At 40.3% G+C, this 22,889-nt stretch overlaps 1 protein-coding gene across 1 annotated transcript in view; it reads right to left on the bottom strand.

The window, feature by feature from the left end:
• Positions 1-22,889, bottom strand: part of ghrhrl (growth hormone releasing hormone receptor, like) — a 35,348-nt gene that overhangs the window by 11,908 nt on the left and 551 nt on the right. Inside the window, exons 2-4 of the mRNA XM_012864754.3 lie at positions 6,568-6,673; positions 6,024-6,131; positions 391-479 (exon numbers count right to left, since the gene is read on the bottom strand). Of these exons, the coding sequence (XP_012720208.1) occupies positions 391-479; positions 6,024-6,131; positions 6,568-6,673 (303 nt within the window). The remainder of the gene's footprint in view (positions 1-390; positions 480-6,023; positions 6,132-6,567; positions 6,674-22,889) is intronic.

Genomic DNA, 22,889 nt, shown 5'->3' with positions numbered 1-22,889 from the left:
AGCTATTTCCCACTGAGTGACTTATGATTCTGTCCTTCAAACATATTTTCGGGTTTACAGCGGACCAGGTCTTTTCTTCTGCTCCAGAGAGCCTCCTCACCATTACGTCCATATGCTTTAAATTAGCACGAGAGAAATGCAGCTCCTGAAACGTGGAGCGTTCTTCTTTTCATTTGCTTCTTTGGTGTGTTGATTCTGCCGCAGGTTTGCCCTTCTGTTTGTCCGCATGCTTCTTTTGAGCTTTCTCCCCTATTTCAGCCGGCTATCAGCTTGCTCCTGCTGCTTTCTCCAGCTGTTTCCAATATTCTCCCCAACCTCTGTGCCCTTAATCTTGTACTTCCTTGTTCCTCCGTTTGACCTCTTAAGCTGCCACGCTTCAACGACCCTTACCTCAGTAGGATCGTCCACGTGGCAGGCATTGTAGTACGGAGGAAAAGGCCATGACCAGCCCCGGCTCGTGCAGTTTCGGCTCACCGTCCCTGTAGGAGATCAAGAAGTCAGCTGGACTGTGGAGAGGGTAGCACTGGTTTAGAATTTCAATCGCTGGTACATTTTTAACACTATGTCTTTGTATTTTGCTCTTGTTGTTTGATCAAATTAGAAACTCAGCACTTGGAAGATGATATATTTCTTTTTATTTCATCTTTTTGGTGACGCCATAATTTAGCAGGTAGGCATCAACTGTAAAACCGCAGACCTTCTCAGTCATTCTGGTCAGTCACACAAATGGGAAAAACGAAACGAAGAAAAAAAAAAATCCTCTTATAAAGGTATTCATTAGTTATGTAATAGAAGCCATTTGGTGTCATGCTAAACATTTTAAGAAACATTTAGAGGTATTTGGATAATCCAGGCGGTCATATAAGGGAACATCCTGAAAGCTGAAAATCCTGATTTTGTTACCTTCCTGTTAGATTGATCAACCACCTTCTTTGGGAACAATTCTTATGCTCACATTTACCTTTTTTCTTTGATACCATGAGAGGTCAATCAGGTCGTTACATTATGAACAGGAAAAAGTAAAGATTATAGATCTAGATTTGCAGCTATTATGCAGCTATCCATGCATAGTGCCATGCAAAACTATCTATGCCCCTTAGACCATACATTCATCCATTGTCTATACCGGCTTGTTGTTGCAGAGTTGTGGGTGGTGGGGGGGGGGGGGGGGGGTTTATAACCCGCAGTCATTGGTCGAGGAGCAGGGTATACCCTGTATAGGACGCCAGTCCATCACAGACTTTTAGAACCTTTAAACAATTACTACTGCAAATGCCCATGTATTTCTTAGACTTAACGTGACACACAACTTAAACATATAGCAGTATTTAATTGTGGCGTGAAAGCAAAATGATGAATAGCTTTCAGATACTTTTAAAGGATGAAAATCTGAAAAGTAAGTATTTTTTACAAGATAGTGCAAAATAAATTGTGAATTTTTGCAGTAGTTTTGCCAGATCAGTAGTATTCGGACGCCTTTACTGTGATATCCCTAAAGAAAAGCCAGTGCAAGCAATCGCTTAAAGAAATCTCCTATTCCGCTTGGGCGTAATTTAATCTCAGGATAAATCCAGCTGTTCTGTTTAGTGGTGATGCTTTTCTTCAGCTGTGACACTGAAGCTGGTCAGAGTTGACGTCCACATGGGTGGAGCTAAGGACAGAGTAATCCAAGGAGAAAACTGATCAATAAACATTAAATCAGAGGGATATTATTTGGATCACACAAATATCAAATATATTAATCATGGTGTCAATTCTTGGTTAATTTTCTGGACAATTTCTAGAAATATCCTACACTGCTGCTCTGATTTGAAGCAAAGTACTCAAACTCCTCCATCTTTTCGCTGTTCAGGAGCTCTACATTACAGGTAAGTTTCAGCTATTTTGTAAAGTAGGAGGAGGAGTCCTTTCAGCTGCTCCTTTATGCAGGGACCGCCACAGCAAGTCAGTACAACCTGCACAAAGAGTTGTCAAAGTTATTGTGCCGGATGCTCTTCCTGACGCATGAAGGATTCATACCCTGGTCCCCATATCGTCTTGTGAAGGGGACAAGCTGTTATGCAAAGAATGGCTGAACATTTCTCTTCATATAAAATGTGACTACTGGAAATCACATTGCAGCTTTAGTTGATCTATCACATATAAGCCCAAATCAACACATAAAAGTTTCTGATGTGAAGTAAGAGGTATGAATACTTTTGTGAAGGCATTGTTTTCTGTTCTGTGATTTCACAGCTATATTTTGGTTGGTATTGGATCTACTGTTACTGTCACTCTCCTTCAGATTTCTATTCCCTCCGTTGCCTTTGCTGTCTCCCACAGATATTGTTCATATTTGTAATTATCAAGCCTGCAATGCCCCTCTCAAGGACTCCCTGAGTTTGATCCATAAGGCTCTCTCCTGAGCTCTGGTGCCTGGTTCTATCTACCTCAATATAAGACTGTGACACTCTCATTGTTGTATGTCGGCTTTGAACTGACCTTTGAGATAATACCTTCTCCTGTGGAAGCCAACGTTGTCTCGATGCTCAGTAAAATCTGTCAATTTGTTCTGCTATTGTGGAAATGTAAAGTTGGTTTATTTGCATTTAACCAAGAGATTCTCAGGCTATCAATAATAACACCAACCACAGTCACATACATTTTAAACCATACATTTATGTGCACTGTATACAAAGGTCACTGCTGTACTTTAAGTCAGGCCAAACTGTTTCTGTTTTAGGTCAGCTAAAATTACCCAAATTATTTTTACTTTTTACATAACAGAATAACCAGACACAAACCTTTGTTTATATAAGTTACATAAGTTAACAAACACTAACATTAGTATCCCTTACTATTTGGGAAAGCCCAGCAGATGGCTCAGCTGGCATGGCTTTATATATTTCTGATATCGAAGGCACAAGTCAAAACATCAGTAAGTTAAAGCTTGAACATAATTCTCAAATAAAGAGTGAGGGCTGGGCGATATGGACCAAAAACAATATCTCGATATTTTTAGGCTGAATGCGGATAACCACACTGCAAAAACAGAACTTAAAATAAGTAAAATGTTCTTAAAATATGTGTATTTGTCCTTGATTTGAGCAGGTAAATAAGATGGTTTGCCAATGGAACAAGATTTTTGACCTTAACATAGGAACAACTCATCTCCATCATCTTATTTCAAGTACAGAATGTCTAATTATCTTATATTAGGGGTCAAAATACTCATTCCATTGGCAAATAATCTTATTTACCTGCTCAAATCAAGGACAAATACACTAACTTTAAGAACATTTTACTTATTTTTAGATGTTTTTGCAGTGCAATAGTTATCTCGATATGTTTTTCTTTTCATGAAGTAATTATAAAAAGACATCTTTGAATGAAAGCTTTATCTCAAATGTCTGCGAGACATTTTAGATTAACTACTAAAAAACAACCTGGAATATATAGAAGTATAATTTTAACGCAATATAGGCCATCTGAATATAAAAATCAGATGGTCTAAAAATCCCGGTATTTTTAAAATATCAATATATTGCCCAGCCTGACCTAAGCATACCGCTGGATCACTTGCAAAGTGCTAAAAGTATCGTAAAGTTAGTGGTTTTGAAGTGGCCGTCACAAATCCCTAATTTCAGTCTCTTAGAAAATGTATAAGCACAATGTGGGAGGGAGGCCAACAAACCTGCTCAGCTACACCTGTTCTGTCTGGAGTAATAAGCAAAAAATCCTACCAATTACTTATTATGAGAAATATATGGAATGAAACCCAAAACATTTGACCCAACTGGTACATTTTAAAAAGCAATTTGAAGGCAAGTTTTGTATAGTGCCTTACAAATCCATCCGTCCATCCATCCATCCATCCATCCATCCATCCATCCATCCATCCATCCATCCATCCATCCATCCATCCATCCATCCATCCATCCATCCATCCATCCATCCATCCATCCATCCATCCATCCATCCATCCATCCATCCATCTTCCGACACGCGTATCCCTGTTGGGGTCGTGAGGGTTGCTGGTGCCTATCTCCAGCATTCAATGGGCAAGAGGCGGGGTACACCCTGGACAGGTCGCCAGTCTGTCGCAGGGCATGCCTTACAAATGTATTTTCCAAATTGCCTTTTTACTTTTTTTCATACTAAGCTGCAATTTAAATGTTTTTCAATTTTATTATATGTGATGGATTTGCAGAAAAAGTTGGTGAAGACTTTCCAGAAAACTGGAAGTTGGCATATCCATATCTATCCCTTTGCCATGCATCCCCTAAAATGTACCTTCAAGTCACCTTCAAAAGTCACATTATTAGTGAAAATAAAGTTCCACCTGTGTGTATTTTAAGTGTCACATGATTTGTCAGTAAAAACTCACATTTTCCCAGATCCTGCAGCACCACTAAGCAAGAGGCATCACACATGAAGACCAAGGAGCTCTCCAAACAATCAGGGATGAAGTTGTTCAAACGTACGAGTCAGGATGGGGTTGTAAAAATAAAAAATCCATCATCTTCAAACAACAATGCCTGCCAATAGAGGGCTGCCTACCAGAACTCACAGAGCGGTCAAGGAGAGGATTAATCACAGAGGCAGCGCAGAGACCAAAGGTAACCCCAAATGAGCTGCAGAGCTCCACAGGAGGGACTGGAGGATCTGTCCATCGGACCACAAAAAGCCGTACGCTCCACAGAGCTAGGCTGTATGGAAGAGTGGCCAGAAAAATGCCATTACTTAGTGTTAAAAATAAAAAGAACCATTTTAGTTTGCTAAAAGGCAATTAGGCGACTCCCCAAAATGTATGTAGGAAGGTGTTCTGGTCACATGGGACTAAAATGTAACTTTCCGTCCACCAAGGGAAACGCTATGCCCCTTTTCCGCAGGTTCTGCTTCGCTGGGCTCTACTCTACTCCACCCACTTTGCGACTGCAGTTTTTCCCTACTGGGCTGGCTTTTCTTGACCCTACTCAGGAGGCAGTACTGCCGGAGTCGAGTTGAGTAGAGCTGTGAGGTGAGCAGACTGAGGGTCAGCGGTTGTTTTATGTATGTTTTTATTTATGACGAAATATTTATGTTTTTATTTTACTGTTTGTCATGGATTTCTTTAGCGTTAATGCCACACAGCAATGCTTAATAGCTGCAGGACGCACAACACTGATCTTTGAAGGTGGAGCTTGAAGCCACCACTCGGGCCTTACCGCGTTGGTAGTTGGAAACCAACAGAAGTACATTAGAGCAGAGACGGGGAGAGGGGAACATTTAAATGTGTTGGAATGGCCTAGTCAAAGACCAGATCTCAATCCAATTGAGAATCAGTGGTTACTGGTTAGTCTAAAAGCCCGCTGTTCACAAGCGAAACCAAACCAACTTGAAGAAGCTGGAGCAGTTTAGCCTTGAGGAATGGGCAACAACATAGAGCTCATAGAGACTCATAGGTGACTCCGCAAAGTGCTGATGGCAACAATACATGAACAATGCCAAGGGGGCGAATACTTTTCTAAGGCACTGTTAACCTATGAATTTGAAGAAAGTTAAAGATCCCCTACTTTTAAAATGCAGCTTACTATACCATACTATCTTTATTTATAAAGCGCTTTAAACAGCAGAAACAAAGCGCTATAGCAGAAAAAAGTGACGATCCAGAAAGCTCCCACAGGACCGGCCGCAGACGGAAGCAAAGCAAACTCATTCTGTCTCAAACATGAACATCAGAAATGACATAAATAAGACACATGTCTGAAGCAATAAGAGGAGCATCACTGGGTCGGCTCCATTTGCAAAACAACCAAGTTTTCCACCATATTTGCTCATTATTAGATTTACAAACTCATTTGCGAGCAAGAAGTTAATTACTTTGCAGCCACCCATGACATTCTGGTGAGACTGCCTCATAAGACACCCGAGCGAGCAATAAAATAACTAAGAATTAAATGGTTTTCTGTATGAAGTAGAGAGACGTTTTGACTTGATCACAGCATGAGATTAAAACACGTTGTGCTTTTATCTTTTTATTTTGAACCAACCAAGTCACCTACCTGTGTTGTTTCTGAAAAGAGAAGAGAAAGTAGGACAACCTCTCTGCACAGTTTCACCGGCGAAAGCTTGAGGCCAGCAAAGAACTCCATCCCATAATGGCCGACAACCTTAGCAAATGAGATTTAAGGGGAGAAAGTTGAAAAGCGTTGCTGTTTCTGTAGAAAAGGACCTTATGTAGTCAGAAAAATGAAGTAGGTACGTGGTGTGAGGAATCATTCCAGAAAGCATTTCTTTTAAATTACCTCTGAATGTACTATTAAAACAGATACCCCTCCGGCAGACCTTTATTTCTTAGAAATCTTTATAAAACTATGCCTAATGTTTTATTCTATAGATGTAGCCCGGTGATAGATCACTGAGTCTGCTTTTCTTCGCGGCCGTAAGCAATCTTCCCAGACAGCTCATGGCTCTCCGTGAAGCATTTCTTCCATTTCAATGTGACCAGCGACCACCTGCTGGAGATTTTATATCACACACACGCGGCCACCTTTCAATTCGTGAGCCGCTTCCACAGGCTGCTTGTTATGGAAAGTGAAAACACACCTTCCGTGCTCCTGTTTTCCTGCTCGGCGATGTACTGCAGGCAGAGGCGCTCCTCTTTCTCCAGCTGAAAGAGCAATTCACAATCGGGATGCAGAAGCGACAGAGCCTGGAGGCAGGAAAGGAAAGAATGACATGAAACATCTGCAGGGGTACAGTGATGTGGGAAAATGATTAGAACACCCTATGAAAAGCCTATGTATTCTCAGATATTTGGACATGTTAATATTTACATCAAGTGATGTACTCAAATCATCACACCCGGTTTTTTTTGTTGTTGTTTTGTTTGCAAAATGTAGTTCAATAACTGCAATTTCAGGTGAGGAATATATTAAGATACTCCTACATGTTTACCCACCACAGATGGCTAAACCCACATTGAGCTGAGGCCGGTCACACTGGCCGCACATATAAGGAATGTCTTTAACACGCAATTTGAAAGACGTTTTCATTTTTAAACCTCAAATGTTTAGGCTGATTGGCTCCTCACCGTTGAAGTGAGAGTGAACAGCATAAGGAGAGCTGAGGTTTTTAGAAAGAAGATGGTAAAAGGTTATGAATCTTGCCCGGGATTTCAACAGGTCTAAAAATTAAACGTTAAAACAGTGATTTCCCTGTCTAGAAAAGGGTCTGCATCACTAGCTGGGCTGCAACATGCAAAACGGAAATGTCCAAAAACCCTCAAAGTTCATCACGTGACCTCCAGCAGACTCTTTCTACTGTGGATATAAAAGTGGATGCCTGCACAATAAGGAAAACACTGAACAAATGTAACTTATGTGGGATGGTGGTCACAGAGGAAAGCGTTGCTCTCTAGGATAGATTGAAGTTTAGAACATGGAGACAAAGGCTTCTGGAATATCTTTCTTTGTGCAGACTAGTCTAATGTTTTCTTTCTAGACACAACAACAGAAGACAGGTTTAGCTTAAACTAAGCTTTGACGCAGAAAAAAAAAAGACCAACTCAGCATCATAGAATCCATCTTGGCAATGAGAAGAAAAAAAAACCTTAAAATAATGAAAAACTGGAGCAAAACTGGACCCTGCAAAATTACAATGACCCAAAATACACCAAGGATGGGTTGTGCATGAAGAAATGGAAAGATCAACGTCAGAGATTAATTGATTGCTACAAGAAGCATTGCTCTGAAGTTAACCGAGTCAAACCTACTTTCAGGTACAGTGCCCTAAAATCTTTCTCATCTAGAAAACTATTTCTTCTTGATATATTTTGATTTTAAGGAGAAAATCAATGTTAAGTTCTGTTCTTTAAGAGCAATCAAATCATTATATGTTCCAAAGATACATTAGAAATAAGACAAGACATTGATATTTGAACATTTGTTAATAAAGAACTGAATATGTATTGGGGAGTCCTAATTTTTTTCTCACATTATTATATATAAGCAGGTGGCAATACTTTGGCTACTGAAGCGATCAAAAAGCCTTCCATGTGTATAAAAAAAAAAGAACGTGTTTCCTCTCTGAAAGGGCAGTGACTCATTTTGGTCTCGCTCTGAAACAGCACGCTTTTGGTGAAACTCGCCTATTTCCGTCAGTGACATTAAGCACAATAATCTGTCGGCATAGTGCACAGAAGGGGGGAGTTAGGATGATTCATTAAAGGAATTTGTCCCTAAGGACACAAATGATTATCTTAGGTTCCAATAAAACACTGCAAAGTCCATTCAATGCTGCTCAGAGGTCCTTTAGATTGTTTACGTCAAAATAAAAAGAGTCAGACTGTTTGCATTAGTGTGGTCTGTCATTTAGCACATTTGCTTTGTTCCTTAAAAGGCCAAGGGCGGTTTGGCTGAAGGGCGATGCAGGCAGAGGGGGGATAGCGGGAATATAGGGCAAAGTATTTGATCCAAAACTGTTTTCTGCTTTTTTTCAATTTTATTTATATAGCGCCAAATCATGAAACATGTCATCTCAAGGCACTTTACAAAATCAAGTTCAATCATATTATACAGATTGGGTCAGATTATACAGATTGGTCAAAAATGTCCTATATAAGGAAACCAGTTGATTGCATCAAAGTCCCGACAAGCAGCATTCACTCCTGGGGAAGCGTAGAGCTACAAGGAGAGTCGTCTGCATTGTACATGGCTTTGCTGCAATCCCTCATACTGAGCAAGCATGAAGCGACAGTGGGAAGAAAAACTCCCCATTAACGGGAAGGAAAACCTCCGGCAGAACCGGGCTCAGTATGAACGGTCATCTGCCTCGACCGACTGGGGTTACAGAAGACAGAACAGAGACACAACAAGAGAGACAAAAAAGCACAGAAGCACACATTGATCTAGTAATCTGTTCTACATTAGATGGTAGTAGCAGGTGAGCCGTCTTCTCTGGATGATGTCACAGTAAACAGAACGCCAGACCAGGTGTACCTACTATGAAGAAAAAGAGAGAGAGCAAAAAGTTAAAAGCTGAAATGACGACAGTCATTTCAATGTAACACAATGCAAAACTGGAGAACAGTAGAAATCAGTAGAGTGAGAAAATTAGACCCTGATGTCCTCCAGCAGCCGAGGCCTATCACAGCACAACTATAGAGATAGCTCAGGGTATGAGCCACTCTAACTATAAGCTTTGTCAAAAGGGAAAGTTTTAACATTAGTCTTAAAAGTAGACAGGGAGTCTGCCTCACGGACCAAAACTGGGAGTTGGTTCCACAGGAGAGGAGCCTGATAGCTAAAGGATCTGCCTCCCATTCTACTTTTAGAGACTCTAGGAACCACCAGCAGACCTGCAGTCTGAGAGCGAAGTGCTCTGTTAGGAACATACGGGGTAATCAGAGCTCTGATATATGATGGAGCTTGATTATTAAGGGCTTTATACGTTAGAAGGAGAATTTTAAATTCTATTCTTGATTAAATGAAAACACAAAAGAATCACAACAACTTTATGGCAGATTTTTATTTCTTTTTATGGTGGAAGCAGTGAATGTTTATTTGGCACAACTATGATGGACAATAACTGTTTCAGGACTAAACAATTATTTACTCGCAGATGAGTTCACCATATTCCACCATCCATCTATGTTAACATACATTTTAATAAAAAAGAAATATGTACATTTTATCATTCACATTTTAGATTTGAACCTTACAACTCGGCACCATTATGAAAACAGCAAATGAAAACCCTTGTATGGAAATTCATGGAAGGAAGGAAGGAAGGAAGGAAGGAAGGAAGGAAGGAAGGAAGGAAGGAAGGAAGGAAGGAAGGAAGGAAGGAAGGAAGGAAGGAAGGAAGGAAGGAAGGAAGGAAGGAAGGAAGGAAGGAACTTTAAATGCTCTAGAAATATGAATACTTTTTTGTTCTTGTATGCTTCTCCACAGCTGGAATGACTAGCTGAATTCTACGCTTTTCTGGAGGAACCCTGACAAAAGGTTTTTAGAAAAGATCCAGACCATTAAGTCATTTGTTGTAATTACTGTAAAGGATGCCTGTGTTTTATCACATGTTGTGATAAAGTCCCCGACATGCACACTGAGAAGAGAGACAATGTCTGAAAGAAACTGCACGGTATGATAATATGCAAACTTGTTACGTGTTATAGGCATGGAAATCCAAATGTTCAGAGTGAAAATATATAATGCTCTATACAGATGGATTTGGATCTTGTTCTTGATTGGACATCCAGTACATTTTTATGTATGGTCAATGTGCTATCTCCTCTTGTTAGCGTAGACTATACATAAAACATTAATGCATCCAGTCACCATCCTAAGATGTGTAGAGAACAACGTCAACCATTTGGCTCCTGCTCCAAAATAGCTTTGACTCCAATTAAAAATGCATCATCTCTCTTGTGAAATATTAAGTTAATAAAAAATAGGGAGAAAAAAAGCTTGAGGTTCTTACAGAAGGCCTGTTCTGAAAACTTTCCCTGAGATTTGACTGGGAACGATAACATACAACATAGTGTAAAAGTATTGTCCCCTTAAAAATTTCTTCAGGTTTTTTTCTTTTTTGTCAAACTTAGAATGTTTATACCATCAAATACATATTAATATCAGACAAAGACGAGAAAGAATTGACTAAGAATTTCATTTACTAAATAAAAAAGCTATCCAAACCAGCCTGGCTCCAGTCCTCGGTCCCCCAGTCCCAAGTATAATTGGTTGTATGACACGCAGCATTAAGTGTGTGCAACACGTGTCTTTGCAGAATTGTTTTAATCCAACCACGTTAAACAATTTTTTAACATGACCGACCCGTATGAGGTCACAAGATCTCAACTGGGTTTATGTCTGGACTTTGTAAGCCTTCGTTTCCCTCTGGAGGTAAACATGCTGATGTGCTTTGGCAAATCTTCCAGCTACTTTATGATGGATTGTATGCTGGAGAGCAAAATCCATGGGTTGATCAAAAATGACTCTTTGTCCGAGTTCTGAAGCAGAAAAGTAGCTCATCACCACCCTTTTTGACTGAGTACGAGGTGTTTTTACTTTCTGAAATAGTGAGTTAGATTTATGTTGGATGACACTGGACACATGTTATATAACAAGTTACGACTTTGTTCTGTCAGACCACAGGACATCATGGAGATATGAGATGGACGGGCCTTTGTGTTCTTTTTGGTCAGCGGTGTATTTTTTATTTTATTTATTTTAATCTTTCCCATGGATGCCATTTTTGCCCAGTCTCTTCTTATTGTTGACTGTTGTTAAGTGAGACCTGCAGAGCTTTAGATTCATGTTCTGGGTTCTGGAGTGACCTGGGTGTAAGTGATGATGTTTTGCATCCATTTTTTCAATCTGTTTAAGTCAGGCCATGATCGGTGACTTTTGAGATCTTTCATTGTTGTTCAGGTTGCATTTAAGTGATGTCTTAATTCTACAGTTCTGGTTTTAATCAAGACTGGTTGTAACTAGTGAAACTAACCTCAACTTTCCAAAAAGCTTAGGTCAACCAACTTTATTTCACGATGTAACAAGGTGGAGTAATAACTTTGATATGGAGCCAGGTTGGTATAAGGACAACCTTTTTCCCTTAATTAATCAAATCCTTGTTTATTTTGCATTTATTCAGGTGATCTTTCATATAAAAATCCCTTGTATGGTTTGAAGCAATGAAGAGAGAAAAATATAATCCATCCATCCATCCATTTTCTGACCCGCTTAATCCTTCATGGGGTCGCGGGTGCCTATCTCCAGCGTTCACCGGGCGAGAGGCGGGGTTCACCCTGGACAGGTGGCCAGTCTGTCGCAGGGCAACACAGAGAGACAAACAGGACAAACAACCATTAACGCACACCTAAGGATAATTTGAAGAAGCCAATTAACCCAACAGTCATGTTTTTGGACTGGGGGAGGGAGCCGGAGGACCCGGAGAGAACCCACGCATGCACAGGGAGAACATGCAAACTCCATGCAGAAAGGCCCAGGGTTGGATTTGAACCCAGAACCTTCTTGCTGCAAGGCAACAGTACTACCCACTGCTCCACTGTGCAACCCCAGAGAAAATAAAAACACCAAAAAAACATGAGATGCAAATAGTTTTCATGGCGCTGTTATAGTGTATTCATCTCCCGTCTGGTGTTAACGCCATGAAGTGTTTCTCTCTGCGGTCCCATTCGGCAGCCATGGCATGCGATGAGATTGAGTTCAGATGTTGGAATATTATGCAACCGACTGCAGATGAGGGAGATTGAAAAGAAAACCCGAATAAATCTCATTTGCTCATGAACCGTCAGGCTATTTTACCAGGGTAGCAGTAATTTGTGGAATAAAGTGTCGGCAAAGAAAATAGCTCAATCATGTTGTCATTTGACTGAAGCTTATCCCAGACATTAATGCATGTGAAATATAAGCAAGGCATTTTTCATTAAAATATCTGCATAATGTTCTCTTTCTGATCGGTGTACTAGAAGACAATTGAGTATTTAAAATATGTAGTTATTCTTGATGGCGTATCAGTCACTCTTCAGTTTTACCCCTTTTGACATCTTCTTCATGCTTTGCTGATTTAAGGCTGTCGGTTGGGTTCCCTGGAGTCCCATAGTCCTGTAAATGTCTTTATAAATCGTTCTTGACAGAGTTCTAGATAGATGTGGCTGACTTTGGTTCTCATCTATTGTTTAGTTTCTTTACATAAAGATGTGATTATTTTTTAGTTGTTAGCCTTCTGTCACGTAGTTAGGTTCTTTTTAAGTAGATTATGCATTATTTTCTAATAATCAAAAAGAAAAGAGGTGATACATAGCTGTGTCTGATCAAATACCACTCAACATTTAACTGTAGTGGCTGGTCAAAATCGAAAACCTACTGGGTCCAGAATGGCAAAGGTTGAGGCATTAAAATGGTGAAATTTAATATCAAATTCAGCTTTCCTGAACAAGTTTCTGCACAAAATCAAGGGATTTGACTTTGGTTCCACACGTTCACAGCGCATAGACATAAAATGAAAATATTAGAGCTGCTCAATAATAATAATGATAAATATTGGGATGACAATTTCAGGTACAAAATATCTGCTTTTTTTCCTTTCCTTTCGTTCTCATCTGCGCTTCCATCTCTCTGTGACCGACAGCCTCTGTGAGCATCTGCTGCCGCGACACTCTGTCCGACTGGCTAAATATTACATTAGCATGTACACTGTGAGTTCATAACACTTGAAATATATAAACCAACAATTACTGCAGTCCAAACAGTCCTTTGCAATATGAGTTTTGCAAAAAACTCAATGACAATATATTGTCATTGTGCAGCCCTAAACAAACATAGTTAAAAATAATGAAGAACAAATGTATACACACTGTAAACGTGTACATATGTACACCCGATGTTTTGCTTTTGAAGGACAGGTTAGAATAGTGCAGATAAGCATAATTTTGTCTCACAGTAGAGTTGCTGACTCCCCTGGCTGTAAGACTGTGTTCATCACAGAGACAGCCTGGGGTGGCAATCTGACTCTGTGGAGGACGTTGTGTGCACATATTGCTCTGTAGCGTCGGCCTGAAGAGAAAAGTCTGAACAGCTTGTGTCCAGGCTGTGTGGAGTGGATGTAAGCAGCCTGACTTTATTATGATGCCCATTAATCAGTTCATGACATTAAGTTCACTAGACCAGGGGTGTGCAACCAACAGAATCAGAGCCGGATGTGGTTCTTTGGACCTTCCAACGTGGCTTGTTCTTTGAAAATAAAAACACATTCCCTATAGAAAATGTTTATCCAAAGCTAAAAGTTTTTCCAAAGATCAACATATGCCACTCTAAATGAGTTTTATTTTCTGGACTGAGGGCAACGATGGCTCTTTGTAAAGGCTGCAGACCCCTGCACTAGAAAATTTGCTTAACCGCCTGTGAGAAAATGATCATTGCAGTTTAAGTCCTCAGCTGCTGCTTTTCTATTTATTTATTTTGTTTTCTTTACTCTCTCTTTAATAAATCCATACCTAAAATATTGCACCATTACATTAGTGCTAACTAAAATGGTTAGCGGTGAGTGGAGCGGGGCTGGAGTGGCGGTACCACAATGGGTAAAACTAGAACTTGTTCTTTTTTTATTATTATTTATGCTGCCAGTGAACTTAAGTGGTTTCAATCTAAAGGTCAGAGCAGAGAGCCGGGTCTTGTTTTGTTCTCCATGATGGGATACTGCAACACTGTGATTCCTGATGAAAAGTCTCCAAGCAATGCTTGTCTCTTTCTCTTAAATTTGCTGATTTTGTTTTATATGCCCTCAGAACCATCAGAAAATACAGAATGAAGTCAGCAGGACTGACAAAAGTATGTGTTTACGCCTGTCTGTGGTTATCCGGGTGTTATGGGGACCTAAATCTGTGTCGACAGTTTTAATATTTGGACATTTGGACTTTTTCAAAATAAAATAAACAAAAACAAAAAACAGCAGCAGATGTTTGTAAATATGATTTAAAATTCTAAGGTTAGGAATTGCTGAAATGCAATTAAGAGTAAACGAAACGGACAACCCAGCCTTCTGAAGGTATGGATGCTCAGGTTGTTTCCACAAAAGATTCAGAGTAGTGCAATTAGCAGTGGTACCATGTAAACAAGAGAAACCCGGCATCATCGTCGTGCCTGTCCATTTCCCAAATTGCTTTGTACCGAGAGAATGTTTTGCATTTTGCCGTTTCCATGCTGTGTAATTTTGAGGCTGCTGATTCAGTTGCTCCTTTAGTTTGAAAGAGATTTGCATCCAATTAAGTGCAGCGGGACGACGCAGGACACCAGACAGGGCAACAACAGAGGCATCTCTGTTTCTGATATGCATGGTGCTTTGACGGCGTCCTTGTTTCGGGTCATTTCAATCTTCTTTTAAAAGGCCTGAAGGGAAAACAAGCTGAGCCTATGTGACATGTTTCTGACAAACTCTGGATGAGCATCTGAGGCCGAACTGCTTGGGGATCTCAAAGGCTTCCTCTGCGGGAGTGTCATTTTCCCCCCAGTCACTATCTTTCCCATAGGACGAGCTGATGGGTGCTGTAAATATTTCTATTAACATGATCAAAGAGGCTCTCTGTGTGGGAGACGATAACATCTGCACCTGAACAAAGCCACCAAAAGCAATCTAATTGCATCATATGTTAAATATTTCCTTTGCTTTTGAGCTGAAAGATGTGTGACATTTAAAATAAATAAATAAAGTAAAACTGTGGAAATTTGAATTCATTACAGAAATGTTGCACCACTGCTGACAGGAGCATAAACAGGATGCAGTAATGAAATCCAACACGACTTGAAAAAACAGCACAATAATCCAAAAAAAGTGCAGAGTTTCGTCATTTTATTTCCAAAAATGTACTGATGTGTAAAAATCTGATGAGAACATGGATATTAACAAACAGCAAATGTTCAATAATTTATGCAAATTTAATCAGAAACTGTGCGCTGTGCTCTGAAATAGGGTTTAAGTAAGTGTAAGTATTTATTGCCCTTGAACCTTTTCATATTTTGTCACATTAGCAACACAAAACTCAAGAGTATTTTATTGGGCTTTTAAATGGGATGGCAAAACACAAAGTGGCGCATACATGTGAAGTTGAAGGAGACTGATGCATTATTCACCAGATTTTATGCAAATAAAAATCTGAAAAGTGTGGCATGCATTTTCATTCAGTCAGTTCTTTGTTAAATGACCTTTCACTGAAGTTACAGCTGGAGGTCTGTAGGGGTATTTTTCAACTAGCTTTTCACATCTAGAGAGTGAGATTCTTATTTGGAAGGCATCGGTAAAGGTTTGTTTTCAGGTTTCTCAGTTGGATTTGGGTCTGGACCATCTAAAAACACCAATATGCTTTGATCCAGCTCTGGCTGTGTGTTTAGAGTCATTGTCTTGGGATGAGAAAATATGTGTCGTTCACTGATGTTGTGGAGAAAAGTTGTTGTGATTGTGACTCATCATAATATTGATAACTACTATATTATGTCCTGGATTATGTTTGCTAATCCCCAAATCTGATAGTTACTTTCACAGTTTTTATTTCCATAGGTGGCTATATAGCAAAACAAATAAAGCACAGCTCCACTGCAGTTTGTATTTTGTTTATTGCATTAAATCCCAGTAAAACACACTGAAGCATGTGGCTGTAACTTGTCAAAATGTAAAGCCTGTATTACATTTTTCTAAAAGCACTGTGTCTAAGTATGTGTTTGATCTACTTTGTTTTGTCCTTCCAAACAACTTTGCGCTGTCCCGTTTTAATATTTTCCACCAGAGTCTCGCCTACACACCAGCACCAATAATGTCCTTGTTAGAAACAAACAAAAGCCTGCATTTGAGCACATTGCTACAGCCTTTTCATGTCAAAAATGGCATAAGTGACTCTTTTCAGAAAGCTTGTTGGAGCTGCACAAACTCCTGCTGACAGGGAAGCGTTTTCCACCTTCCCTCAATTTGGGAACTAAATGTGCAGCCATCTCCTCATCAGCAGAGCGTCTTCCTTTTGCCACTGACGAATGGAAATGTTGGAAACCCTGCCAACTCTCTTTCTTCCTAATGCCACACTAACAATGTAATGAGAGGTGTGGTTGCGCAATTTACCCATCTGTTTCTGCTCTTCCAGTTCAAAAGCAGGCAAAGGATAACCAGCGTTTATTCTGCCTCCTGCAGAGACAGCGTTAACCCTATTTAGAGACATGTGCCATGTTTTGCACGCTTCGCGTTCCCTTGTGAAATTGTGGCTTTGTAAATATAGTCTTTTTTTTTTTTATAGAAACGGAGCTTTTGACATCTATAATTTCTATCAGTGTTGGATTACGTTGACATTTACTATCTCGCTTCAGCTCCGACTCTTCAGCCCTTTGATTGTTTGTCACTCTGCAGGCTGATTTGTCATCGGTGGTGGATCTAATACTCATCACTGTGAGCTGCATGCTAAGGCAGAAATTAGCCATCCTCTCAGTAGACACTTGGCTTTATTTATTTGAAAAAAAACAAACCCTCAGTTGTTAGTTTTTATACAGCTTTACATTTCAAAATACTTGTCAGTGATTGGATTAAGGTCTAGTAATTTATTTTTATGAACCTGTTAAATGCTGACTGGCTGTTATAGCTGTGGTTCTTCCAAATAAAGGGGCGATGGGCACAAAAAAAAAACACTTCAACCCTTTATTCACAGAAATGTCAGCTTGAATTTACTCTTAATGTTATGCTGCTAAAACAGGGAAAAGCAAAGGAATAGTGTGGTTATTTCTCAGTTATGCAAACGTGAAAGCTGGACTACGTGCCGGTGTTGTTGATTCAATTTTTTAAGCTTTTAAGTCAGTACAGTAAATTGATTATTTCAAACACAGTCTAGCAAAATAAAAGGGTGGCATTCATCAATTATTGTCTGATCAGCTTGTTTTGTAATCTATGTCAAACAAAAATCAACTGTTTAAGTAATACCGCTCCAAATTTACATGCAAAATAAGAAGTATTTTACCTGGTCCATTAATCGATTTAATCTACAAGACTGCCTTAAAATCTGAAAAAAAAATCCCATCTAACTTCATTGCACTAATTATTTTTAGAAAACATATTTTTAATTTTTTATTAGATTAAATTTACACTGTTGTCTTTCTTTTGCAATAATGCCTATGCCGTCTATACTTAATTTATAGCTGAATAGAGTGCTCAGGAATTTAACAATTCGTGACCCTATATTTGCAAAGGGTCAAAAATGTGGCCCCTTTTCCTTGGCCACTCTACAAAATGGGAAAGACAAGAGAACACGTCATTCAGGTAAAGCTGATGTTTGTTGACTCAGTAAGTGGGTACAATAAAACCGATACCTGCCTAAACATCTCCGTATCTACTGTCAGAAAATGCATTAAACATCTAGAACCGTTGCTCTAGAGCTGACCCAAGTTTATCTTGTCACACAGTGAGAAGGATGGTGAGGGAGGGAAATAAAAGAAAAAGCCACAAAACACACAAGAGAGCTTCAGTAAAAATGTTCGTAGCAAGATGATGTTGCACAACATAAATTACAGTTATTTCAATCCATTTTTACCAGAGGTGTCGAAAGGTTAGAAATGTGTTAGTAGACTAATAATTGAATAAAAAAAGCGTCTGAATCAAAGTCTCAGTGACAGTAATGGTATGTAATGGTAAGTCTGTTTTTAAATCAGCCGGTTATTTAACATCAGTCAAGAGCTTTTAAACTGCTAAACATGATTCATATCCATTCAGTATGTCTGCCTGATGGTGTATAAATGCTGTTTCAGTGTGATCTCGGATATACAGGAAATAAAAGTTTTGTGAACAAGGTGGTTTTCACACACAATTTCAGCTGAAACTCTAAACTCGTAACCTGCAGATGACGAGTTTGGTCGTATTTCCCCGGTGATCGAGCCGGCTTCAGATAGATTTACCTTCTTGATGGAAACCTCTGACTTTCAGCTCAACATCGATGGCTGGTGCTGCTATTTTCCCCTTAAGGTCACAAAACTAACAAAACAGAATACTCAACAAAACACAAGCAGCACAGCAAAAGATTTCCCAAAAACAACACTTACAGCATTTCCTGTCCAGTGTTCAAATGTATTTAACTGAAATGGCTTTCTCCATCTTTGCGTTATTTGCTGGAATGTACTCGTGGTTCTGATTTGTTTTGGGGGGGATCATTACGCCGCTGTTGTGTTTTTTTTTTATTTTGATGTATTTTGTCTGGTTTCGGCTTGTGTTGCGCCTTAGGGCCACTTCTTTCACACTCACCGTGGTAAATATGTGCAATCAAAACGCAATCCAGACAACCTGGTAGCGTAAGGAAGCAGATAAATAGGCACTCCACGGGGCAGATAAGTGTTGGCTTCATGCAAGGGAACGCCGTGACGACATCTTATGCAACAATGGATGGGAGGAAACGAGACCCGTGCCGAATATCGGGGGGTTGCAGAATAAAGCGAGTCAAGGGTGGATCGCTGCAAAGCTCCAAGGGCACGCCTTGTTCTCCTTCATTTCAGGGGAGTGATGTGATAAACGGAGACACTTTGCTGCACTTGAAGGACAGCAGCAGAGGTTGGAATAAGGAGAGATCGAGGTAAGGTAAATCTGTATAACATGAGCATTGGAGCTAAATGCGAGGCCAAAGACCCCTTCGCTCTGCCAGGTCTGCATTTGAAAAAACAAAAAACAACAAAAAAAAAGACATTCCCAGTGAGGTGAAACCCATTATCCACTATAACTACCCAAACAGCAGCGGGCTCGCTTTGCAGACGCTAACGTCTATTTTCAACAGCGAATCAGACGCACCATTATACCCCTGCGCACCAAAAAAAATATATAAAACTGTGTCCTTTCAATCCGACAGGGAGAACAAACAAGGTCAGCCTCTGAAGTTCAGATTATGTGCACCACAGAGGAATATTTTGACATTTGTTGAGAATGAGTTGTTCTGCTCTGCTGCCAGGAGGTGGATGAGCTGGAAACAGCACCTCTGAGGAGAGCTCGTCTAAATCCTTAATTATTTCTAACCTACTGTATATTCAAAAATCATTTTGGAACACCTTTTTTTGCCAGCGTCTCTAACAAAAGGAGGTTTGAGTTTGTAATCTGGGGTTATGTCGGCCTGTTCTCCTTGTGTCGGGTAAAGCTATTGAGAAGATGGACATCACAAAGTTTTAGCGCCCCTCCTGCAGCTAAAACCAGATTATCCCCTCCATCATTTTCTCCTTTGTTTTTCCTCTCAGGTACGGGTCAGAGGGCAACGTTTTAATCATATCTGAACAACCCGGGTATTAGAGACTGCGCTGGTTTTGCTTTTGTTTATTTTTTTGCCTCAGCTTCTTTGGGAACGAGTGTTTGGGGTCGCCACAATCCTCTGAGCGGTAAAAGAGGATGAAGAGGCGCGCTGTGATGAACCTGCAGTCCTACTCCCATTATCTCTGTGGCAAGCAGATCATCGCACCAACCAGTTTGCTTGCTTCTCACATTTCTGCTCGGCCAGGAAATTAGTGAGGTGGCGCTGTGATAATAGCATCCACAAAGCTGTTTTGTGTGCATCTGAATGTGACAAGGCAAACAGTGCGGGAAATGTGGGCAAGTTTTCTACCTGCTGTGCTTTTCGCACAGCTGAAGGGACAAAGCAAGCTGGCCGATAATTTGATGTAGCAGCTAAAGCCATCAGATTGTTTTCATTGGGAAATATAAAACAGTCAACCTTTTTTTTTTTTTTTTTACAGGGACTTTGTTAACTTTATTAGCATTGAAGAGGCTGGGGAGGGGGGACGATAACAATTTGTGTATTTGCACTAACGGGTACACAGGGGTAAAGAAAAATATTTGCTCCATGAATTTGTCTAAGAGCTGTGGCTTAAACATTTCAATTTGTTAAAATGACCACGAGTCTGACAAAAATTTATTTTTCAGATTACTGTTAATCCTGAGAGACTAAAGTAGAAGTTCAGTTTAATTTAGAAGGAACTTTAAAATAAAGGTTCTTGTCTCAGACTGGAAGGTGGCATTGTTTAAGTTAACTCCTCGTGAAAACGTCAGCTCTTCAAGAAATCATATTAATTGCAATGAAACAACAGACTTCGACACCTTAGACCCTGATCTAAAGTGTTACCCCTTTGGCTGAAGTAACTTGACTGAAATGCTTCCTGAAGTCATCTACAGAAGCAGTCTCTGACAACAGTCTGGGGAAACTTTGCCTTTGTGTTTCCTTTCAGCTCTGAGATGCTTGAGGGGTTTCCTGCATCTACAGCCTCTTTCAAGTCAACAGCTTCTCATGAGACCAACATCTGGGCTTTGACTAGGCCCGCATCATACCAGCAGTAGCAAGATCCTGCATCAACAACTGTCCCAGGACTACATTTGAGGCGTTTTGAAGACTTCTTTCAGCATCTTGCAATTCCTTTTTAAGTTGAGCTTGCTCGGACAACCTGATACTGTGATACCTTTAGCTTTTCAAGGGAGATATGTGTGTGTGTGTGTGTGTGTGTGTGTGTGTGTGTGTGTATATTTCAGTGGTGTTACGATTAATGTTAACTATCCATCTGTCCAAATACGTTAGAAAAACACTGACTGTTCTTGCATGTCCTGATTTTTTTCACATGACTGTACATTCAGCTCAGTAAAGTAAAGGCAAACGTGTGTGAGAATGTCCAAATTGTGCCTAATTAGCCGTTTTCCCCCTGGTGTCATGTCACTCATTCATGTTACAGGGTCTCAGGTGTGAATGGGGAGCAGGTGTGTTATATTCGGCACACTCGTTCTCAGACACTGGTCACTGGACGTTCAACATGGCGCCTCAGGGCTAGGAACTCTCTGGGGATCTGGGGGAAAAACAATGTTGCTCTACATAAAGATGGCTTAGGCTATAAGAAGATAGCAACATCCTGCAACTGAGAAGGAACGTAGTGGTCGAGACCTTACAGCGGCTTTACAGGACAGGTTCCACTAAAGACAGGCATTGCCATGGTCAAACAATGAAGTTGAACGCAGATGCTCAACATCATATGCAGGGTAGTCTTTTGAAAATAGACGTATGAGTACTACCAGCATTGGGAGGTTAGCCTGTAAGTGGTCAGCATGGTCTGTCTGCCTGCATGGCTGTCGAAGGAAACCTCTCCTAAAGATGACGCACGAGGAAGCCCACAAACAGCTTGCTTAAAACAAGCAGACTAAGGACATGAATTATTGGAACCATGTCCTGTGGTCTGATGAGACCAAGATAAACTTATATGGTGACAAGGGTGTGCGACTGTAGCCAGGCGAGGAGCACAAAGACAAGAGTGTTTGCCCACTGTCAAACATTGTGGTGGGAGTGTCATGGTTGGGGCTGCACGAACACTACTGACATTGTGGACCTACAGTTCATCGAGGGAACCATGAACGGCAACATGTACTCATATGACATACTGAAGAAGAGCAGGATGCCCTCCCTTTGGAAACTGGGCTGGAGGGCAGTAATCCAACACGACAACGACCCCAAACACACCTCCAAGACATTCACCATCTTGCTAAAGAAACCGAGGTACTCGTTTCCGTGAGATACTGCACACAGAACCAAATCAAGTGGAGATTGAATTCAGATCACATCAATTCACTCAAATCCTGTAGTCAGTCAGACTCTGATCAAATTATACATTGTTTATTCCAAAAATAACACAAATTCATTCGATGAAGTTATCTATCTAAAGAAGCCCAGCTGAGTGCATTGAGACTCGTGCAACGCTCATCCTGAGCAAGCATGCGGCGACAGTGGAAAGGAACCACTCATTTTTAGCCAGAAGAAACCACGTAAGTATAAATAGACATCTGCTAAAGCTGTATGTGGAAATATGTGGATCCAACAACAGAGAAGACAGAAACAGTGAATCGGTTATTTAATTTATTTATGCTGTATCGTATTATTTAAAACGGTGCATTTATGGGCGGGACCAGTGAAAGCTTTGACTGGTCACCGAGTTCTACAGAAGCCTGTTCCTGAACAATTCATTAACATCAGGCAGGCGGAACCAGAGAGGTTTCTAGTACCAGCAGGACAGCAGCTTTGAAGGTCAGATGGTCTAAAACCCAAACACATGCACATCCTGTTCTGTCTCACTTGAAACCCCAGAATCATAGATGGGCTCACCTTGACACAAACACACACATAAGGCATGATGGCAAAAATATAATAAGTCCAGCTAGTTTCTTCAGTGTCACAATAAGTTTAGACCAGGTAAATATAATATAATATGGACCAAAATGTCCTCACAGGATTTTTTTTTTCCTTTGTGGAGGCATGCATCTATCTCCATGTGTCAGACAACATGCGGCTCATGCACAGAGAAACAGACTGATCAGCCTTCCCATGAGGAGGTTGCTTTTATTTCCTTGTCCAAACTTCCAATTCTGACAGCCCCGAAATAAGATAG

The sequence above is a fragment of the Fundulus heteroclitus genome, chromosome 9 (assembly GCF_011125445.2).
Source record: "Fundulus heteroclitus isolate FHET01 chromosome 9, MU-UCD_Fhet_4.1, whole genome shotgun sequence".
NCBI lineage: Eukaryota > Metazoa > Chordata > Actinopteri > Cyprinodontiformes > Fundulidae > Fundulus > Fundulus heteroclitus.
The sequence above is the reverse complement of the archived record's forward strand: the minus strand, read 5'-3'. Positions and strand labels throughout refer to the sequence as shown.